Source organism: Myotis yumanensis, unplaced genomic scaffold (assembly GCF_028538775.1).
Source record: "Myotis yumanensis isolate MYYU_CA2020_CCGP unplaced genomic scaffold, mMyoYum1.0.hap1 SCAF_10, whole genome shotgun sequence".
Classification (NCBI taxonomy): domain Eukaryota; kingdom Metazoa; phylum Chordata; class Mammalia; order Chiroptera; family Vespertilionidae; genus Myotis; species Myotis yumanensis.
This window is the reverse complement of record NW_027223761.1, coordinates 8,431,469-8,452,862: the sequence shown is the minus strand read 5'-3', so window position 1 is coordinate 8,452,862 and position 21,394 is coordinate 8,431,469. Positions and strand designations below refer to the sequence as shown.

The window sequence follows — 21,394 nt, the reverse complement described above, 5'->3', positions numbered from 1 at the left end:
GTCTATCTCTCTCTCCCTCTCCCTACCTCTCTGAAGTCAATAAAAATACCTTTTTTTAAAAAAAGCACATCATTAAATTCACATTTTTTTTCTGATTTTTGTACTTATTTGAAATTGTATATGTTACTATGTATATCTGTATACTCCATACAGTTGCATTGGTTTTCTGGTTTTTAATATTGTACATATCAAAGAAGTTTCCAAAGTCCTTCTAATATCATCGGTAATGTGTATGCCTTGGAAACTAGTCCAGTTTTTGTTCTGTTTATTTGATTTGGGGCCCCATCCTATACCCCATTAACATCTAGAGAGTGATAATGGAATTATAGTTTATTACAAAGGCAAAAGCTAGATTTTAATAGTGTTTCTTATAGTAATATGTTCTGGGACACATAAGCATGGGACGGTGGTTCTTTTGCCATAGTGATCAGGGTTCTGACCTCATTCCATTATAAATAGGCACTGGAAACTTGCTGTAAGTTTTTTTTAAAGAGACCTATTCCTCTGATCTGTCAATAGATTCAGGAAAAAATAATAATACAACTCCATTCCTTTTTTTAAAAAGTTGGTTTTAAGAGAGAGGGAGGGAGAGAGAGAGAAAGAGAGAAACATTGACTTGTTGTTCCACTTTATGTATTTATTGGTTGATTCTTGAGTATGCCCTGAGATCAACAAACCTGTGCTACATTGGCGTATTGGGACAATGCTATTAACCAACTGAGTTACCTGGCCAGGGTATAATCCATTCTTTAAGGAGGGGCATTCTCCTTGTAGATACTACTAACACTCTGTCCAGTTTTCAATTTTACTTTGCCCTATATAGCAATATGATAACCAGGCCAGAAAACAAAGACATTGTGCTGTTAGCTACCCAAATGGTTCATAGCTGTAAGGATGGATGACTTTTTTTTAATTTTTATTTTTTTAATCCTCACTGGAGGATATTTTTCCATTGATTTTAGGAAGAGAGAGGGAAAGACAGAGAAATATCAATGTGAGAGAAACACATTGATTGGTTGCCTCCTGCACGAGCCCTGAACGAGGCCTAGGCTGGGGAGGAGCCTGCAACTGAGGTACATGCCCTTGACTGGACTCGAACCCGGGACTCTTCAGTCTGTAGGCCGACACTATCCACTGAGGCAAACTGTCCAGGGCTGGGTGACTTTTTATTGTGAGAATTAAATATTAAATATGTCCATAATGACCAAAGTATACTTTTAGTCATTTTGGATAGCTTCCATTGTTAATTAATGCACTTGATGGAGAATTATCTATATAGATTACTTTATGAACATTTAACTACATCCTTGATCAGAGGAAAATAGGGATGTAACAGATTTTGAAAAGAGCTGAGCCATGGTTCTGTTAGCAGTTTCATGAAATTTAATTATATTTCTTATGAAATTGGGTTATTAGTTAACGAGGAGTGATGATTAATGCCTGACATAGATTTTTTTTACATTTTATCTACAATATCCTTTGTATGGGTCCTTTCCCTCAGGTGTCTGTGGATAGAATTTTATGGGTTCCCTGAACTTGGATGGGTAATATAAACCTTTTCTTTTCACGAATCTCTTAACTCAAATTTAGCCTTTTCTTTAATCATGAATATAGGCAAGAAACCACACTAGTAGTGTTAGCAACAGCTATGATTGGGACATAAATATTCAACATATTGTTGCATTCATCACTAGACTCGCCACTAGATCTTGTTATTTAATGTGTTAAGTATCTATTACTACATAAGACTTCGTTTTAAAAAATATTTCAATAATATTTGTATAAAATTGGTTTTCTTTGAAATCCCTCAGAGTTTGTATATTTAAAAACATTATTCTGAGAAAGGGTCCTTAGGCTTCACATAGAACTTCACTGGAAAGTTCTGTGGCACCAGTAAAAGTTAGGAAGCCCTGGAAGCCATGGTTTTCTTTTCTTTTTTTTCCATCTCCGTTTATCCCCTCTATGCCCTCTTCCCCACCCCCAATCACCACACTGTTGCTCATGTTCGTGAGTTCTCTCCTTTTTATTTTTTGCTCAATCCCTCCAACACTTTCCCCTTATAACACTGCTCCCCCCACCCCCGAGCTGTCTCCCTGCTCTTAATGAGTCTGTCTGTATTTTGCTTGATGTTCAATTTGTTCATTAAATTTTATATATGAGTAAAATCATATAGTACTAGTTTTTCTCTTACTGGCTTACTTCACTTAGCATAATGTTCTCCAGGTCCATCCATGCTGTCACAAAGAGTAAATTTTTCTTCCTTTTTAAGGCAGAGTAGTATTCCATTGTGTAAATGTACCAAGTTTTTTATCCACTCATCTACTGATGGACAATTGGGCTGATGAACATAGAGGGGTGCATATATTCTTTTGAATTAGTGTTTCGGGTTTCTCCAGATAAATTCCCAGAAGTGGAATTGCTGGGTCATAGGGCAGTTCCATTTTTAATTTTTTGAGGTAATTCCATACTGTGGAAAGCCATGGTTTTCAACTGAGGCTGCACATAGGAACAACCTAGAGAGTTAGGGGTTTTTTTGTTTTTTAAAATAATGATGTTTCAGTTCCCATTCCTAGTATTCTGATTTTATTGGTTGATGGTGGGGCTTGCACGTCTTTTTAATTTCTCTTTCTCCCAGTTGATTCCATTGTGCTGTTAGGATTGAGAATCAATAGTGTAATGGTATCTTACAAATTAAGATCCTATTTTAAAGTTTGTTTTTTTCAAAAGTAAACTCTTGAAATAAGTCTATTTTGTTGTATCGCAAGTGCCCCTTCAACATTGTCTAGCACATACTAGCAAATATTTCTCAGGTGAATAGTAAAATTTCAGACACCAAAAGAGTATACAGTGTAAAGTGAGTATGTTTGTGTGTGTGTGTGTGTGTGTGTGTCTCCCCACTTTTTTTTGAAACTCAATATTACAGAGAATGTTTCATGTTGCTAACTATAGACCTTGTTCTTTTTAGTGACTACAAATTTCATAATAATATTTAGCCAGGTTTTTTTATGCATGATTATTTAAATTATTTCTGGTCTTATGCAACAAGAAAAAGCTAGTAGCTAACTATTCTTCAGTATACATGTGCAGTAGGATACCTTGTCAGAAGTGGAATTCAGTGTCAGACATTCTTAGTAAATTTTTATCAGTATTACTATTTGCCCGTCGACGATGTGAGAATGTTTCTATTTACCCTTGCAATATTAATTATAAAACACTTTTGATCTCTATTTTATGGTTTATATTTCTATTTCTTCTTTTGTGTTTTCCTTTGTTAATCCTCATCTGAGGATATTTTTCCCATTAATTTTTTTAGAGAGAGTGCAGGGTTGGGGGAGAGAGACACATCTATGTGAGAGAGACACCTTGATTGATTGCCTCCTGCACTCTCTCCAACCCAAGGGCCAGGATTGAGCCTGCGACTGAGGAATGTGCTCTTCACCAGGAATTCCACCAAAGACCCTTTATAGTCTACAGGCCAATGCTCTAACCACTGAGCAACTGACCAGGGCTCTTTTTTCTTTTGAGTGTTTACAGTTCATTTTTTCTATGAACTGTTTGAATACTTTTGTTTTCTTTCTTTCCTTTTTTTTTTAAGTTGTTGGTCTTTTATTGATTGAACTTTAAGTTTTTTTAAAATATATTTTTATTGATTTCAGAGAGGAAGAGAGAGGGAGAGAGAGATGGAAACATCAGTGATAAGAGAGAATCATTGATTGGCTGCTTCCTGCATGATCCCTGGGAATCAAGCTTACAACCTGGGCGTGTGCCCTTGACCGAAATCGAACCCCGACCCCTCAGTCCACAAGCCGACGCTCTATTCACCAAGCCAAACTAATACTTTGCCAGTGTATTAGGGATATTTTTAAAGTTTGTCTTTTGATTCTGATTATAATTTTTTGGACGCCAAGTTAAACTTCATGAATTAAATTATCGTTTTTTTCCCAAAGGCTTCTCAAGAGCCTTTTCCAACCAGAGATAAATTTCAGTGTTTTTCTCTCGTTCTTCCTTGTGTTTTTGTTTTTAATGTATCTTTGAACAACCTAATTTTTACTTTGGTAGAAAGAGTAAATAGGGATTCAATTTTATTTTGACAAAGCTTACTTTGTAGTTACTCTAACATGACTATAGTTATTTTAACATCATACTTTGAATAATCCATTCTGATTTGAAATATCACTTTTATCATCTTGACAATTTTTCATTAATCGTTCTCTTTCTGAACCAACCTGCTTCAGTGATTGGTTTGTAACCATTACCAAACTGTTTTACTATGCCATTTTATGTTTTTAATAGGTGGGTGGGGCCAGTAGTCCTTCATTAAAATTTTTCAGTTTTAGTATCTTGAGCAAGCTACTTTATAAAGCTCTTGTATGTTACTAGTTTTTTAAAACATGTTTTTTTCTAAATAAATATATAGTTATTAGTGATAGAAACTAATTTATATTAAAGAGTATATTTTTCCCAAGTAGCTTTTTTCCCTAGATTACTTAAAACTTTTTCCCACAACTTATGTTTTGACAGAATTGTTCTATGAGATTTTTAAAAAAAGATTTTTATTGATTTTTAGAGGGAAAGGAATGGAGAGAAAAATATACATGTGAGAGCAAAACATCATGCCCCCTACTGGGGAGTGAGTCTGGAACCCCAGCATGTGTCCTGATGGGGAATCGAACTGGCAACTTTTCAGTGCATGGGATGATGCCCAACCATCTGATCCATTCCCGCCAGTGTGACAGAATTGTTCTATGAGACGTTAATTGCCACTAAAATGAAAAGAAGTAAGGTTGTCAGAGACACTGCTTTCCTCTTTATCCTCTGTTGAATACACACACACACACACACACACACACACACACACACACACTAGTAGCCCTGCGTATGAATCTGTGTGCCAGTAGCTCACTGCCACCCGCTGCCCCACCCTGCTGTAGCTCCCTCCGTCCCCCTACCCCCCTCATAGCTTGCTGCCCTGCCCCCTCCTGTAGCTCTCTGCCGCCCGCTTGTAGCTTGCTGCCCCACCCTCCTGTCTGATCCGTGATCTGGTCATTACATGGTCAGTCATTACACTTCATGGCATAACAACCATTTGCAAAGTACATCTTTATTATATAGGATATTTAAGTATATTTTTATTAATTTCAGAGAGGGAAAGGGAGAGAGAAACATCAATGATGAGAGAGAAACATCCACTGGCTGCCTCCTGCCCCCTACTGGGGATCAAGCCTGCAACACAGGCATGTGCCCTGACTGGGAATCAAACCATGACCTCCTGATTCATAGGTCAGTGCTCAACCACTGAGTCCCACTGGCCGGGCTTGAATATTATTAATGTGTAGGAAGGATCACTATAGATTTCCAGAAGTTCTGAAAAAACGCAGAATGAAATTTCATATAAATTAACATTTATCTGACTTATTGAGAATCGCTTTCTTTTTGTGGTACACAGTAGTAGTCTTAACAATTTGGGAACTAATACTTGTTTTCATGCACCAGGTGCTAGCTGCTATTAAGATTATATTTCTACTATTGGGCCTCTAGTAGAAATATAGTCTTGCACCGATGGGGTCAAGATTCGTGCACCAATGGGGTCCCTTGGCCTGGCCTGCACCCTCTTGCAATCCGGGACCTCTCGGGGGATGTCGGACTGCCGGTTTTGGCCCGATCCCCACAGGCCAGGCCGAGGGACCATGCACCCAGGCCTCTAGTATGCATATAAAATCTTTGGTTAATCTCTTCCCGCCTTCCCCACACCCCAGTTCCCTCTGAGATTCATCAGTCTGTCCCACGTTTCCATGCCTGTGAGTTGAGTGTCTGCCCCCTGGTGGTCAGTGCACATTATAGCTAATGGTCAAATGGTTTTTATAAAAAAGAACATTTTTATCCTTTGTATTCTGATATTGTATACTGATATATTGTGCTTGAATAAAATTAGGCATGAAATTTTTAAAATGGTAACTTCAGTTTGTTATTTTTCTCCCCTCAGGCAGCTGAATATGTCCCAGAGAAGGTGAAGAAAGCTGAAAAGAAATTAGAAGAGAATCCATATGACCTTGACGCTTGGAGCATTCTCATTCGAGAGGCACAGGTTTAGTGATATAGGATTACATTTCCTTCTCTATGGGTCCAGTCACACTACTTGGTTCTGCAGTAAATATTTTCATAATCCTAACACTGTAAATGCTGTTTATTGGTTTTCAATTTTAGAATCAACCTATAGACAAAGCACGGAAGACTTATGAACGCCTTGTTGCCCAGTTCCCCAGTTCTGGCAGATTCTGGAAACTGTACATTGAAGCAGAGGTTAATATTTTATTTTATTTTTCTTATATAGCATCTGATGGGAATTGCAGCATACACTATAGTGGTAAAGACAAGTTAGGGACATAGATAGCACAACTCGGACAAGGAGGGTTTAAATGTCTCTTGCCTTTATTTTGTAAAATAGATATAAAGGAGTGATTAAAATGAATTTTTGAAATTTGGGTCTTTACAAGCTGATGATTGTTGCATTTTGCAATTGCAACAACATTAAAACAGTTTCAATGGTATTGGAGTGCTTTAGCCTTTTATTTACTTGTCATGTGTCAATTTATTGCCTCCTGTGTCATTTATTTAGAACTCATTTTTCTTTTGATTCCTGCTTACAAAAATATGAACTACTGGTATTATAAGAAAATACAGAAATGTTAACTTAGTTTCATAGGTTTTGAACATCTCTGGTGAAATGAAACATTTAGATGAAAAGTTATTTCAGATTTTAGTTTCATGAAAATACATGGTTTGTCAATAAATGTAAGCACTTCAATAATTTAAAGAAAATTTTTTTCTGTCGGAAGAAGTTTACATTATAAGGAATAAGCTAATGTGACTTAAACTTATGTAATCATAATTTACACCATGATACTTTTTAAAAATTGCTTTTTAACTGTTTTGATATTTGAAGTCAGGTATGTTTATTTTAAAGAGTAAGGGCCCCATTCTTAATTATAATTAGAAGGGAATGTTCCTTTTTGAAGACTGGAATTAGCGGTCAAGATGATAGTACAGTGTTAATGTGTTGATAACATTTGACACCAAGTAATCCTTTTTCAGGTTATAAGTTAATGGAATGGAAAGGGTGAGGTGGGAATAATTGATATCCACATTATAACTTATGAAGTATTCTTACTTTCAATATTAATTTTGTAATATAAATTCTCAACATAATCAAGTACACTGCAGCCTTGTCATATTTTCTACACTAGCTGAAATTTGATAATATGTGGGTCTGTTTTTGGACCTATTCAAAGGGCTTTTAGTTATCTGCGATACTGAACAGACTTCACCACACAGTGTTCTTACCTGTGATGTGTGTCTCAGAATGGACTCAACCAATAACAGCTTTAAGTGGAGGCTACAGTGTACTCATTGTATTTGTGATATAACTTGTATTACTTTGGGAGGGGGACAATTACTGAACAACAGCAGGAACATTGTGTGCGTGTTAAATTTTTTGAGTGTGCTTGTATATGTAGTATGTGTGTTTGTATGTTTGTTGTGTGAGAGAGATTGTACCTTATGTGGAGTCTGGTTGTGGTTTTGGCCCAGAATCTTATCCTTAAGTTTTATCCTATGGGACCATTTCTTTTGTTAATATATATAATCATCAGAATAGACTGGCATGAAATTCAGCAGGTGAGTGAATAGGTCTGTCTGAAGTATGCTGAAGCCAGTGCTGCTTTGTAATACTAAAGCAAGGAACCTGAAGCACATGTACTTGCTCTGCATTCCAGTTTGACTTTACAAACACAGTTTATATGCAAACTCATCAGAAATGAACCTCATTGGAATATAATAGTTTTTGTATAATGAAGTAGTACGTTCTGAGTTTTAGAAATTTCAGTTTCTCAAATATTTAGTCATTATTCATGTGCTTTATTATAACATAAGTTAAACTGAAGTTGGCAGTTAGATTCCATTCTATAAGTTTAAACACAATGAGTCTGTTTCTCCAATTTCCTAACTAAAAATATGAAGTGCATTCTAAAAGAGAATTTCAAGACAGACCAGATGTTATTCCAAGGGGCTGAAAGTTTAAATATCAGACTCAATTCATATATTTCAGAGCTGCTAGCAGTTGACTCATTTACTTAGTTGGTAATGTTTGCAGTTATTTCGCACACATACACACAAATATGAATATACGTATAAAACATCTTTTGAGAAAAAGTGGTAAAGAATATATTGTATATTTTGTAAAATATGTATTTCTGGTTTAAGAGTTAAGATGTTAAACTGAATCTTAATTTCAGAAATCCATATCCTGAGCTGTTTTTTTCTCTTTTTTTGATTTGCTCTTCATTTTTTAAATCTTTAAATTTTTTACTTTTACTTTGTTTAGCCTGCGAGAGGCTAAATTTTTATTTGCCCTTATTTCCCAATGTGACCCTTAATGTTTCTGGTGAAGACACATAACCTGTTCATAATATATTAAAATCTAAAGTAATAAGAATGTCTTTACATCAAAGGTAGTACTAACAATGTTTACATAACGTCCTGTTTGCATTCTCAAGAAAATAAAATTTGGTAATACATTTGTTGTAACTCAGTACTTCATGGTGGGGAAATTGTAATGTTTCATTTATTTATGTTCAGCTAAACCAACTCGTATGAATCCAAATACATTTAGTTTTTCTCTAATAGAAAATACATAATATCTTTCATAACAAGAGATTTGATTTTCCAGAGAAGTTTCTTATAAATCCTACTTAAGATCAAAGTGGGGAGCATATATTTGCTTTTAAATTTGAAATACAAATTGCAAATAAATAATTCTCAGTAAAGTAGTTAATGACACTAATCTAATATTTTTTAATATTTGCCAATATATCAGCTTTTCTTATATCAGTGAGCATTTAGCAAATACCTGTCTTCTTGTGTAAAAGTTGAACTTTATAATGTCATCCTTAATTCATTACCTACTTTTATTTTTTTACTAAATTATAGAAAGTGTTGGAGGTAAATTTTTGTTGTTCTAATGGAAGGGCATTTAGGACCAACATCTTTGTATCTATGATTTTACATAATTTCAAAATTAAGCCAAATTACTTTAGTGTTGTACCTATTATACAGTCATGCGCCACATGACGACAATTGGGTCAGTGATGGACTGCGTATACAGTGGTGGTATCCCGTAGGTCTGCAGTAGGCTATACCATCTGGGCTTGTGTAGGTGCACTCTATGATGTTCACACAATGACAAAATCGCCTAACAGTGCATTCATTTCTCAGAAAATATGCCTGTCGTTAAGCAGCTCGAGACCATATAGGCAATCACATTTTGCCTCAGGTATGTGAAAGATAATGTTTTACTCTTGAATTCCAGAACTGCTACTTTACATGATTTAACGTCATAAGAAAAACCAATTGTATGACTATTCTTAAAGTGCTATAAATATCAAATGTAGTCTAATTGTAATTGTTACATGAAAATACTTTTGCTGCTGGTTAGTTTTATTTTTAATATATTTTTATTGATTTTAGAGAGAGGAAGAGAGAAACATCAGTGATGAGAATCATTGATCAGCTGCCTCCTACTGGGGATCGAGCCATACAACCCGGGCATGTGCCCCGACTGGGAATCAAACTGACTTCCTGGTTCATGGCCAACACTTAACCATTGAGTCACACCAGTCAGGTCACTGGGTAGTTTTAAAGTAAACATTTTAATACATTTATAGCCATTTAATTGATGCCTTAAATCTGCAGTGTAGGTGGGTTTTTTTAATTTGTTTTTTCCTGTTCCACTTATTTATGCATTCATTGGTTGATTCTTTTTTGTTGTTGTTGTTCTTAATCCTTACGGGAGGATTTTTTGATTGTTGATTTTTAGAGAGTGGAAGGGAGAGAGGGGACACACGCGCGTGTGTGTACACACACACACACACACACACACACACACACACACACCACTGCCTTCCAATTGCTCCCTGATCGGGGCCGGGGATCAAACCTGCAACCCAGGTATGTGCCCTTGACCAGAAGTCAAACCCAGGACCCTTTGGCCAGGGCTCATTGGTTGATTCTTTTATGTGTCCTGACTGAGGATCAAACCTTCAACCTTGGCATATCAGGGCGACGCTCTAATCAACTGAGCTATGTGGCCAGGACTAGTGTAGTATATTTTTGAGTTTAAGAAATGTGAGTTTTAAAAAACTAGAGTTAATGGAGTGTCCCTGAGAACCTGAATGCTCTTTAAAGAAACACTTTTTAGAGTGGTCAGAAGGGTCACTAAGTATCACAAAATTGAGACAATTCATAGTTTTGCCATTATGTTTTTTTCTCCCTTGTGATTACAGCTTTTCATGTAGCTAGGTAGTCAATGTGACAGCATGTATGTACATCTTATTGTTAGAAGTAATTTGTTTTGAATTGGGCCACATTCATAAGCAATTGTCCTATGAAAGGATGATTTTTTTATTGGTAGATAAAGGAGAAATGAAAGTAATGCTGCTGGTAATAGCAACAGTGTATCTTGCTGTCTGTGAAAGCTGTAATTCTTGAATAAAAGCAATATAGAATTGATTGCATTTTCTTTTAAAGAATTTTAAAGCATTAATACTTAAATAATGGGTTGTAAAGTATATATTTTTAATTTTTTCATAATAATCTTTCTACTTGGGAAAAATCATTTACAAATACCTTTCTTCATGGCAAATGGAAGTGAACTCAGGATGGAACATGAGTGACCTAAATTGAAATAAACTTCTCTACTGTCTTTACTGTTTTAATGCCTCTGAATAGCAGTTTAAACTGTATTATGTTTTGTACATATTGAGCAATGTTATTTTTTTAAATGCAGATAAAATTATGGCTTTATGTAGATTATAATTTTTCTATTCAGCTTGCAATCTTTAAAAAAAATGTACTCTTTTTCCTATAAATCTCTTCCTGTTTGTAATAAATGTTGGTCCATGTCTGTGTGATTATTCAGATTTTACTCTAAAACACAATATGCTCTGTAGTTTCCTAAAAACATGTATGATGTAGTGTGGGGGTGTAAAAGAAAACAGGAATTATTTGCAAACACAGACCTGAGTGATTAAATATCTGAAAGTGCTTTGAATAATAACTATTTTAAAAACATAGGAAATATTTTCATGTTTACTGTAGGCAGTAAACTTCTTTTTTGGTTTTATTATAATGTCTCATCCCATATTCCTTTATATTGTAGCATAGATGTTTAGGTGTTGTCACTTCTAACATGGTCTATACATTTTTTTTACTTGAGAGCCTTTTCTCCTCACCCAAGGCATTGTGTATAATAAAACTACTTGCAAACAGACATAGTTAATTTAGATAAGATTTCTTTTTTTAATCTCACTATGTCTTGTAGGTAGTTTATTATTTTATGTGAAATGTCGGCATTTAATTTTAAACAAAACCTTGCACTATTCAATCTAATAGCCTTTATATTTATGTTTCTCAACTTTTTATAAAGCAAAATTATATTTTTTGAAGCCACTGATAAACATTGAAAAAAATGGTTATCTTTTTCCCTCTGTAAAGACTCTTAAACTTAACTCATCTTCTTTATATTCTATTTTTGTATGTGTAATAAGAGTTATGGTATATTTTGAAAATGTAGAAAGGCATCTCTAACCAGATTTTAATAAAAAGTACATACATTATATTTGTTTTGAAACAAAAAGGGCTGTTTGATTGTATAATGTGCAGTTCCCCTGTGGGTGGTGTTTTAGCCTAAATTTCTTGAGCATTTATGGAATAGCATACAATTTACAATACCTAATAGTTTAAAAAATTACTGGGCGTTGTAGTCAATAAGATTTTAGGGGATTATTTTGGTGTGTTACCCTCTATGCCTATCTCAAGAGGTATTAAAGATTTGCTCCAACATGGCATCCATGAATAAGCACAAACACATTTAAGCCCATCATAATATTACCGTTAGAAACTTCCACATTTGGATATAGAACTAATTATAATACACACAAACGTTTTAGGGTGCTCTGTATTTTGGTTCTAACTTGAGCATAAAGGAACCAGGTGGCAATTAATTGACTTTCTCTTAAAAAACAAAGACCTCTTAAAGTCAAAGGTTCAGCTATTTTCTAATGGGTTCATTGTGGGGGTTTTTGTTTAGTATGTACTTATGTACTTTCATCTTGCAAACAGCTATTTATTTGAATGAGTCTGTTTCAAGGCACTTCTAAGAAATGAAGATGTTAAAATAATACTAGTAATATCAATTAAAAGCTGTACTTCTGAGTGGACAAGACTGCATTTACTTATAAATAATTTACTTTTTAAATTTTAATTTTTATTACTAAACAGTTTTGGTCTTACAAGTTTGGAGCAGAAAACAAATAGTATAATGGTATAATCAATTAAAGTCTATAATTTTTTCTCCTACATGTTCACTGTCCACAGCAATATCAACAAAATTATGAGTATTTGCTTTGAATACAGCTTGTTGAGAAACTAAACAGCATTTTTAATAACCTGGGGTAAATTTTATGGTTTTGTATGCTAGAAGGCTTCCAAAGAAAAATTTCCTATTTGGAAATACTAAGTAATAGTTATAAAAACAAAGAATCTTACATCTAAGACAATATATTTAAATATAGTTTTATAATAATAATTTGAAATGTAATATGGTCCAAAGAGAAAATGAAACCTATTTTTAATATTTCTGATACTTTTATTCATGTGATAGAACATGTTCAGTTATAACTTTTTTTTTTTTAAATATATTTTATTGACTTTTTTACAGAGAGAAAGGGAGAGAGATAGAGAGTTAGAAACATCAATGAGAGAGAAGCATCAATCAGCTGCCTCCTGCACATCTTCTACTGGGGATGTGCCCGCAACCCAAGTACATGCCCTTGACCAGAATCGAACCTGGGACCTTTGAGTCCGCAGGCTGACGCTCTATCCACTGAGCCAAGCCGGTTTCGGCAATAACTTTTTTTTTAAGCAAGATTTTAGCTTTGGCATATACAGATAACATTATTTTAAGTCTATGTCTAATGATTCTTGTATGGGAAATGGTCTTTTTTTCCTTTTCCAGTTTATTGAGATATAATCAACATTTAACATTGTATAAGTTTAAGGTGTACAACACAATGTATTGATATATGCACATTGCAAATGATTACTGCAGTGTTTAACATGCATCACCTCACATAGTAACAAGGGAAATTGTCTTTTGTGGTGACGTTTTCTGTACATTTTCATATTGAAATTGGAGAAGAAAAGTATTGATTATTTCATGATGATGGTTTTCTTGAAAAAATTTCTATTTAAACCCTGAATATGCAGGTATTATGTATTTAAAGCCAAAATGAACATTGAATTTAAATCAGAAATTTAAAGCTGGAAAACAAAATAAAGTAGTTCAGCCCTCTTACTTTATATATGAGTAAAATCAAGAGATGTTGTTTCTTAAACTCAAAGCTCATAAACCACACCAAATGTATAGGCATTGCAATTAGCATGCTAGTATTGGCTGATGTAGTCTCCAAAGAATGGACACATGGGATCTGTTATTAGGTGTTTTGGGGATTGAGACATTGGAGGGCGGCAATTGAATCTTAATGCTGTGAGTATGTTTCTTGCAGAATATTCCTTAAACTTGTCTGGACTATAAAGTCTTTTTGCTAATTCTTTCAAATGTACCTTGCTGTGCTTTATCAATCAGTATAGAGTGGGGCCTTGACTTACGAGTTTAATTCCTTTTGAGACCGAGCTCGTTAAGGAGCTCGTTAACTCAAATTACTCTGTCAACTCAATGCAAAAAAATAGGCCGAGAGACAGATGGTATCTCAAAAAAAAAACTCATTAGTTGGGACTCATAAGTCAAGGCCCCACTGTATAATCAATCAAGACTTAATCTTAGAGCATGTATTATGTGCCTGGGAGTATTCTTGACAGTGTGGTAACTTTCTGAGGCCTGCAGTCAGGGTTAGGGTTGTGTAAGATTGGATTTCCCAAGTTCCCAGAATAGTTGTGAGATTTACATTCAAAGAACACACTCCAAGTCAAAAGAACTTATTTATGTAAGTGTCTGTGACTTAATTCTTATGTAGTTAGTGGAGTGGTTACTTGCCATGTGCCTCAACTGCAAGGTGAGAATTCTACCCATTATCTGTCGTGTTGAAACAGTGGCCTGATTATTTTTTGTAGTGTAGAAAGATGTTTAAAAATTTGTTAATTTTTTTAAAAGGCAGGGAATTCGTAGGTTACTCTATAGAGGACATATGGAGGAATAAAAATGACACAATTTAGAATGTGATGAAGGACTTTCTTTTCTTGGCTCTTCCATTGAATTACTGTGACTTTGGGAAGCCATTAATCTCGCCCCAATTTTTATTAGGAAATTTTTAAGATAAAAATTGAAAGAGTAGTATGAATATTACTGTAGATGCCTCTGTACCTTCCATCTTGACTCAGTATTTTGTTTTGCCATGCATGCTTCTTTCTCTGATTATGTAAAGAATATAGTCCTCCATAACCACAATATCATCACACTGAAAAGGACCAGCAGTGTTCTAATATAACTAGAGGCCTGATGCACAAAATTTGTGCAAGGAACTTGGACCTTGCAGCCCCGGCTTTGTCCGGAAGGTCGTTTGGCCTGGTCTAATGCTTTTATTATTATAGATATCCATCTCATGTTTACCTTTTTCTGTCAGATTTATCGTTTCTAAAATTCCTTATTTCTGTGATCAGTGAAATCATTTGAATTTCTGCTGTGCCTTCTATGTATATCAGTTTACCACACAGATTTCATACTATTCTTATTCTCATCCCCTAAGTAAACTAGTATGAATTCAAGTGTTTTCAATGAGCTGTGAATTGTGACATAAATGGAAAAGTTTCATTCACTGTTCCAGGCAAGAGTTTTCTTTAGACTGCCATAATACTGAGGAATGTGGTGGGAATTTTAATTTTTGTGGCTCCTACCCAAAATATGCATGGAACTGTACTGGAGTTCTTAAAAGCAAGCAGGTGCTTTTCAGTTCTGTTATATTTTAGGTGTACATCTACAAAACTGAATTTTATGGAAAATAGTCTTCTATATGAACATTATATAAGCAGAAGTATGTGAGGAAGACATTTTGAAGGTGAAATATTCTAAAATAGAGTTTTAGAAGTACAACAAAATAGTCTTCAATTTAAAAATTCATTTTAAAATGAATTTTCAGTTGTATTTTGATGGTGATTTTTTTTTTCTTTATTCTGATTACTTGCCTCAACAGTAACTAAAATTTAATAGGCTTTTAATATATTCTGGGAACTGTTTAGTGCTTTATGTGAAATACTAGGTTATCACATTTTACCATTTGAGTTAGGTATCTATTATCCCTCATTTTCTTATTTTGTTCAGCTTTTCTGAGATTTAGAGGCCTTAAGTAGCTCTCCTAAGCTCAAAAACATTAAAGGTTATGCTACTGGGAAGTAAGTGGAAAAGGTGGTATTCTAATATCTGGGCCTAGGCTCCTAGTCACTAACCACTATACTAACTAAGCTGAGGAACATAAAGTACAGTATATTGTAGAAGTAACTATATAGTGGATTCATAACTGACATTTTTCTTTGCTTAAGAGTATCTTACATTCTCATTTAGTTATTAGGATTTGGGGTTACATTTGAAAAAATAAATCCAGCAACTCAGCCACATAAAATTTCTACAAATCTTTTAGAAGATGACATGTTACAATCACTTCTGTGCACCTCATCTCGTGGTATGTATAAAATCTTAGCTCTGAAACTCTACTTTGCCATTTGTACTTTCCCCTTCACAGTTTGAAGTGTTTTAGTCATATGTACTTGGATCTAATTTCAAATAGGAATCCTGTACACAAAACAGGCAAGTTTTAGTAATTATGGACCTTTAAGAACAACACATTCTTTACAACCCCAAATACTTACTTACATTCAATATTAATGTGAGGACAATAAGTTTTACTTTCTGGTCTAACAGGAGTTTTATTAGAATGAAATATCTGCTTACTAAACAGTTTTCTTTATATTTTTCTATCCATTGAACTGTAGAAGACTTGCAAAATACATTTTCTGATAGCATAGACCAGGGGTGGGCAAACTTTTTGACTCAAGGGCCACAATGGGTTCTTAAACTGGACTGGAGGGCCAGAACAAAAGCATGGATGGAGTGTTTGTGTGAACTAATATAAATTCAAAGTAAACATCATTACATAAAAGGGTACGGTCTTTTTTTTTTTGGTTTTATTCATTTCAAACGGGCCAGATCCGGCCCGCGGGCCATAGTTTGCCCACGGCTGGCATAGACTGTACTTTATTGTGGTGTTTTTTTTGTATTGGATGGGAGACCTTTAAAATATTTGAAATTATAGTCATGGTGGTGTGGCTCAGTTGGTAGGTGCATCGTTCCGTACAGTCAGGGCACATACCTCGGTTGCTGGTTTGATCCTTCGGGGCACAATTGGTGCTTCTCTCTCTCCCTATCCTTTCCCCTCTCTAAAAATCAATGAAAATGTCTTCAGGTGAGGATTTTTTTTAAAGTTGAAATTGTGAAACAAAACGTAATGAAATAAAATATTGAAGTCAGAGGCACACAATATCTAGCTCTCTTAAAAAAAGGTTTGAAGGAGGATCTTGACTCCCGTAGTTAATGAAAAAATCACATTTATTGAAACTGGACCAACATTTCCAGTTGTTTGTATTTTGTGCTTTAGCAGACAGACATTTAAGAAATATTTTTGAGTACATCTCTCTCTCACTGGAAACTGAACTATCTTCATGCAGCCTCCTGATATTGCTCATATATTACAAGTAAACCATTAGGATATATCCAAACTTGAAATTACCTATGAAACAGTTTTTGCAATTTTAAGTTTCCCACAATTGAACTGTAGAAATTTGGTGTATTCAGTGGTGCTTATCCTAAGATACTTTTTGTTTTTTGTTGGGTTGTTTTGTTAATCCTCACCTAAGAATATTTTTTTCCATTGTTTTTCAGAGGATGGAAGGGAGGGAGGGAGGAATAGAAGAGAAAGAAAAATGTGTGAAAGACACACATCAACTGGTTGCCTCCTGCATGGAACCTGCGACCTTTTGGTGCTTGTGGCCAATGCTCTATCCACAAGCGTTGCTTGTGGGGCCTATGATACTTTTTAGATAGGAAGAAAAGTATAAGCTGTAGTTTAACTTTCATGAGATTCTCTGCAAATTAAAATATGCAGAATTTTGTACCCTAGCTGGTTTGGCTTAGTGGATAGAGCGTTGGCCTACAGACTTGAAGGGTCTAGGTTCGATTCCAGTCAAGGGCACATGCCCCGGTTGTGGGCTTGATCCCCAGTGTGGGGTGTGCAGGAGGAGGCAGCCAATCAGTGATTCTCATCATTGATATTTCTATCTCTCTTCCTCTCCCTCTCTGAAAATCAAAAGTATTTTTTTAAAAAAAATAAAATATGCAGAATTTTGTTAGCGAACGCTTTGGCAGGTGATTTTATATGTGGAGCCCTTAAAAGGACCCTGAAACAGTGGGTGTTTTGTAAAATGACTTAAACAGAAGCCTATTCATATACAGGGTGAGGCAAAAGTAGATTTACAATTCACATGGAAAATAATAAATAATACAAGAATAAACTCTGTTTTGTGTACTCACAACTATAAACCTACTTTTGCCCCACTATGTATTTGTCTGGGTTATATTCAGAAAATATTGCCAGAAGTGTTACGCTATTTTTCAGTGGTATAATTGATGAATTTATAGGTTCTCAAAGTCATCTTCAGGCCCCACATCATCTATTTTCATTGGTTTTTATTTGGCTACAAGCAGAAAAGTACATAAAAATGTCTTGTTTCAGGTTCTTGCTTTGACTTTATATATCAGAGGAAGATGGTGAATTACTTTTTAAGTATGTAATAAGTGCATGATAGACACTTAGATGCTATAGACACCTCTGAACAAATTTACAGTTTGGTATAGGAGGTGATTATAATGAGTGGAATGCTATAATAGAGAAAATACCCATGTTTGATAGAAACCAATATTTGCTGAAAGGGGAGAAAAACATCAATCTGATAGTTTGATTTGAAACAATCTGATAGTTTAAAATTTTTATTGATTTTAGAGAAACATTGATTTGTTATTCTACTTATGCATTCATTGGTTGATTCTTTTTTTTTTTTTAAATATATTTTATTGATTTTTTACAGAGAGAAAGGGAGAGAGAGATAGAGAGTTAGAAACATCGATGAGAGAGAAACATCGATCAGCTGCCTCCTACATGCCTCCCACTGGGGATGTTCCCGCAAACAAGGTACATGCCCTTGACCGGAATCGAACCTGGGACCCTTCAGTCCGCAGGCCGACGCTCTATCCACCGAGCCAAACCGGCTAGGGCTCATTGGTTGATTCTTATATGTACATTGACTAAGGATTGAATATGCAATCTTAGTGTATCAGGATGATGTTTTAACCAACTGAGCCACCCAGCCAGGGTCACAACTTGATGATTTTTTAGCTGAATTTTGCTTCTAGTTCTTCCAAGTATTTTAGGTGACTATTACATAAAAATTTTTTAAATTATGAAAACATGAGCTTGATAGTTAATCTGGAATTGTAGCTAAACTGTTAATTAAAGAACTGGAGAAAAGGCATAAACATCTGAAATTTTATAAAGGCCAAAATAATGTGAATGTAATTTTGCTCTATAAAAACCTTAAGTTGAGATATTTATAATTCTGGGCCCTTGTTTTAACTCAAATGCCTACATGAATTTAGAAGTTAACTGAGTGGAAGTTTCCTTTTCAAGGAAAAATTGCATATTGGCTAGAAATTCTTTTTTGGTTTCATTTTTATATTTGAGTCTTAAGAAACTAATAGAAATAAGAAGCCATGAAACCTTATTGCCTTTAATAATCTTCATATAGTTTTGGGGAAAATGTGACATTAATTGAACAGAGTATTCATTTTGGGAGAGAAAGGAAGACTTTTTCTAAGGGTGAAAATTGAGGAGTTCTCTCAATTTGATTCCTAGAAAAATTTTCTCCATGAGTAAAATGTTTGTACCACATTGCCAGTATTTATTTTTCAGTAACAGTTTCCAGATTGATTCCTGCACAGAAAAAAAATGATCCTCGTTTGTTATGTGAATTGTATTAATGAAAAAATTGGAAACTATCTCCTTATTTTGTTAAATGCATACGTTAATATGCAAGTGTGCACTAAAAGGGACAGTTATACCAACAGGACAAAGAATTGATTACCAGGATTTTAAAATGCCACTTTTATTAATATCAGTATCAAAAATCAAAACCCTTGAACTTATGTCCTGGCATCTTGTGAATATTAATAGAATACTTAAAGACTGGCTAAAATTAAGAAAAGTGAAAGCACAAGAATTGGTTTTCAAACATCTCTTTAACAAAAATTATTGGTAAATCTACATCAGTCCCTAAATTTTATTTTCAAAATTTTGTAAAGTCCAAAAATATTAGGGAATATTTTTTACCTATGGCAATATGTTAGATGAATAATGAGAGAAATATGGAATTGTATTAAGGGGATAGTGATTTATTGTATTTTTTTTTGGAATGGTATATGGAATACATTGTTTTTATAGCAGTAAGTAATTGAGTAAGTAATTAGTGACTTATGATTGTTGATTGGGTGATTCTTGATTGGGTTTGGCCACTTTCTGGAATCTTCCAATGCATTAGAATAAGCAGGGTTCCATTACAAGTAGAAGTTGGATATAGTAAAAAAAAAATCAAAATCATACATTTATATGAATTTATATTTCTGTCTAACATTTTTATATGTTTCATAGACAGTTATTAGTCATAAATTCAGATAGGTTGTTTAAATAAATTTTTAATAATTAGAAAAAGTGTAAGGAGTAAATTAGGGTACCAACTTAAGTATAGGATTTTGTGCTTGGTATCTTTGGTAGATAATTCACATAGTAGTCTCTTCAGTCACACTGGCTTTATTAAACATTGACATATTCCCACCTCAAGGATTTTATTTACATTAGCTCTTTTATCTTCTCTAAAGAAATTTATCCAGATAGCTGCCTGATAAAATCCTCTGGTTTCTTCAGATTTTTGCTAAAGTGTTATCATCTCAGTGAGGTCTGCTATGGCCATCCTATGTAAAATTACCACTTTTATTTCTAACACCTCAAATACTTGTCCTTTTTTTCACCTATATAATACCATCTTCTGATAAAGTAACCAGTTTACTGTGCTTAGGGTTTGCCTTCTGTGCATAGTTATGTTTTAGGAACCTAGAACAATGCTTGGTATAATAGTGGCACTCTAAGTATTTGTTGTATGAAAAATTCACAGCGGAAAATAAAGTTCAGTTTATCATATTTTACAACTTGAATTTAATTTCTAAGATTTAGAGTATGATATCAATTTATAACAAAATATATTATTTTTTATAAAATTATAGGTGGCCAATACCTTTACTGTTAACTTACATTAAAAAACTTACACATTAAAAATACATCTTTACAGTTTTTATAAACATACAAAACATATTTGAGTATCTTAGAATAAGCTTCATTTGTATTTAAAATTCATGTATGACCAAGAGAAAGATTTTTAAAGAATTACTCAATATAAAAGGCATAACTAATTTACCTAATGTTTGGAATTACCTTTTTAAAAAATATATATATTTTTTTTTATTGATTTCAGAGAGGAAAGAGAGAGAGAGAAACATCAGTGAGGAGAGAGAATCATTGATTGGTCGCCTCCTGCATGCCCCCTACTGGGGATAGAGCCCGCAACCGGGCATGTGCCCTCACCTGGGAATCAAACCTGTGACCTGGTTCATAGGTCTATGCTCAACCACTAACCCACCCCAGCTAAGCTGGAAGTACCTTTTAAGAAAATGTTTGCTTGTGTTTTCAAAATACTTTCAGATAAAATTTAAAAACCTGATACAGAAGATAAATCCCTGACTGGTTGCAATAAACTTTTAGCCATCCCCCCAAAATATATATACACATTTTGACTAATTATAGAGGCAGTTATTATTAAAATACATTTGTTTTCAGAATTGAGCTATCAGCTGTTAAAGTGTGCACACATTTTTTGGGGACACCCTATATATTGGAGTAAAATTTCCAAGCCAATTGTATGTGTATATATGAGATGCAAACTTGGGTTTTCACAGCTATTGTCACATTGGTAAAGCATAAGTATTCCAACCCCCCAACCCCCTTTGCACAGCTTTGATGTCGTGTATGTGTATAATGCCAACATGTAATTGAGGAGAGAACATTCATTAAGACATATTAAAATATATATAAATTCCTATTTTAATTTAATCCATAAGCTTGACTTTATATAGGTTTATTTTTAAAACCATGTAAAAGATTACTCTAGCTTT

At 34.3% G+C, this 21,394-nt stretch overlaps 1 protein-coding gene across 1 annotated transcript in view; it reads left to right on the top strand.

The window, feature by feature from the left end:
* CSTF3 (cleavage stimulation factor subunit 3) overlaps positions 1–21,394 on the top strand; it is a 72,308-nt gene that overhangs the window by 10,632 nt on the left and 40,282 nt on the right. Inside the window, exons 2-3 of the mRNA XM_070427745.1 lie at positions 5,984–6,085; positions 6,205–6,300. Of these exons, the coding sequence (XP_070283846.1) occupies positions 5,984–6,085; positions 6,205–6,300 (198 nt within the window). The remainder of the gene's footprint in view (positions 1–5,983; positions 6,086–6,204; positions 6,301–21,394) is intronic.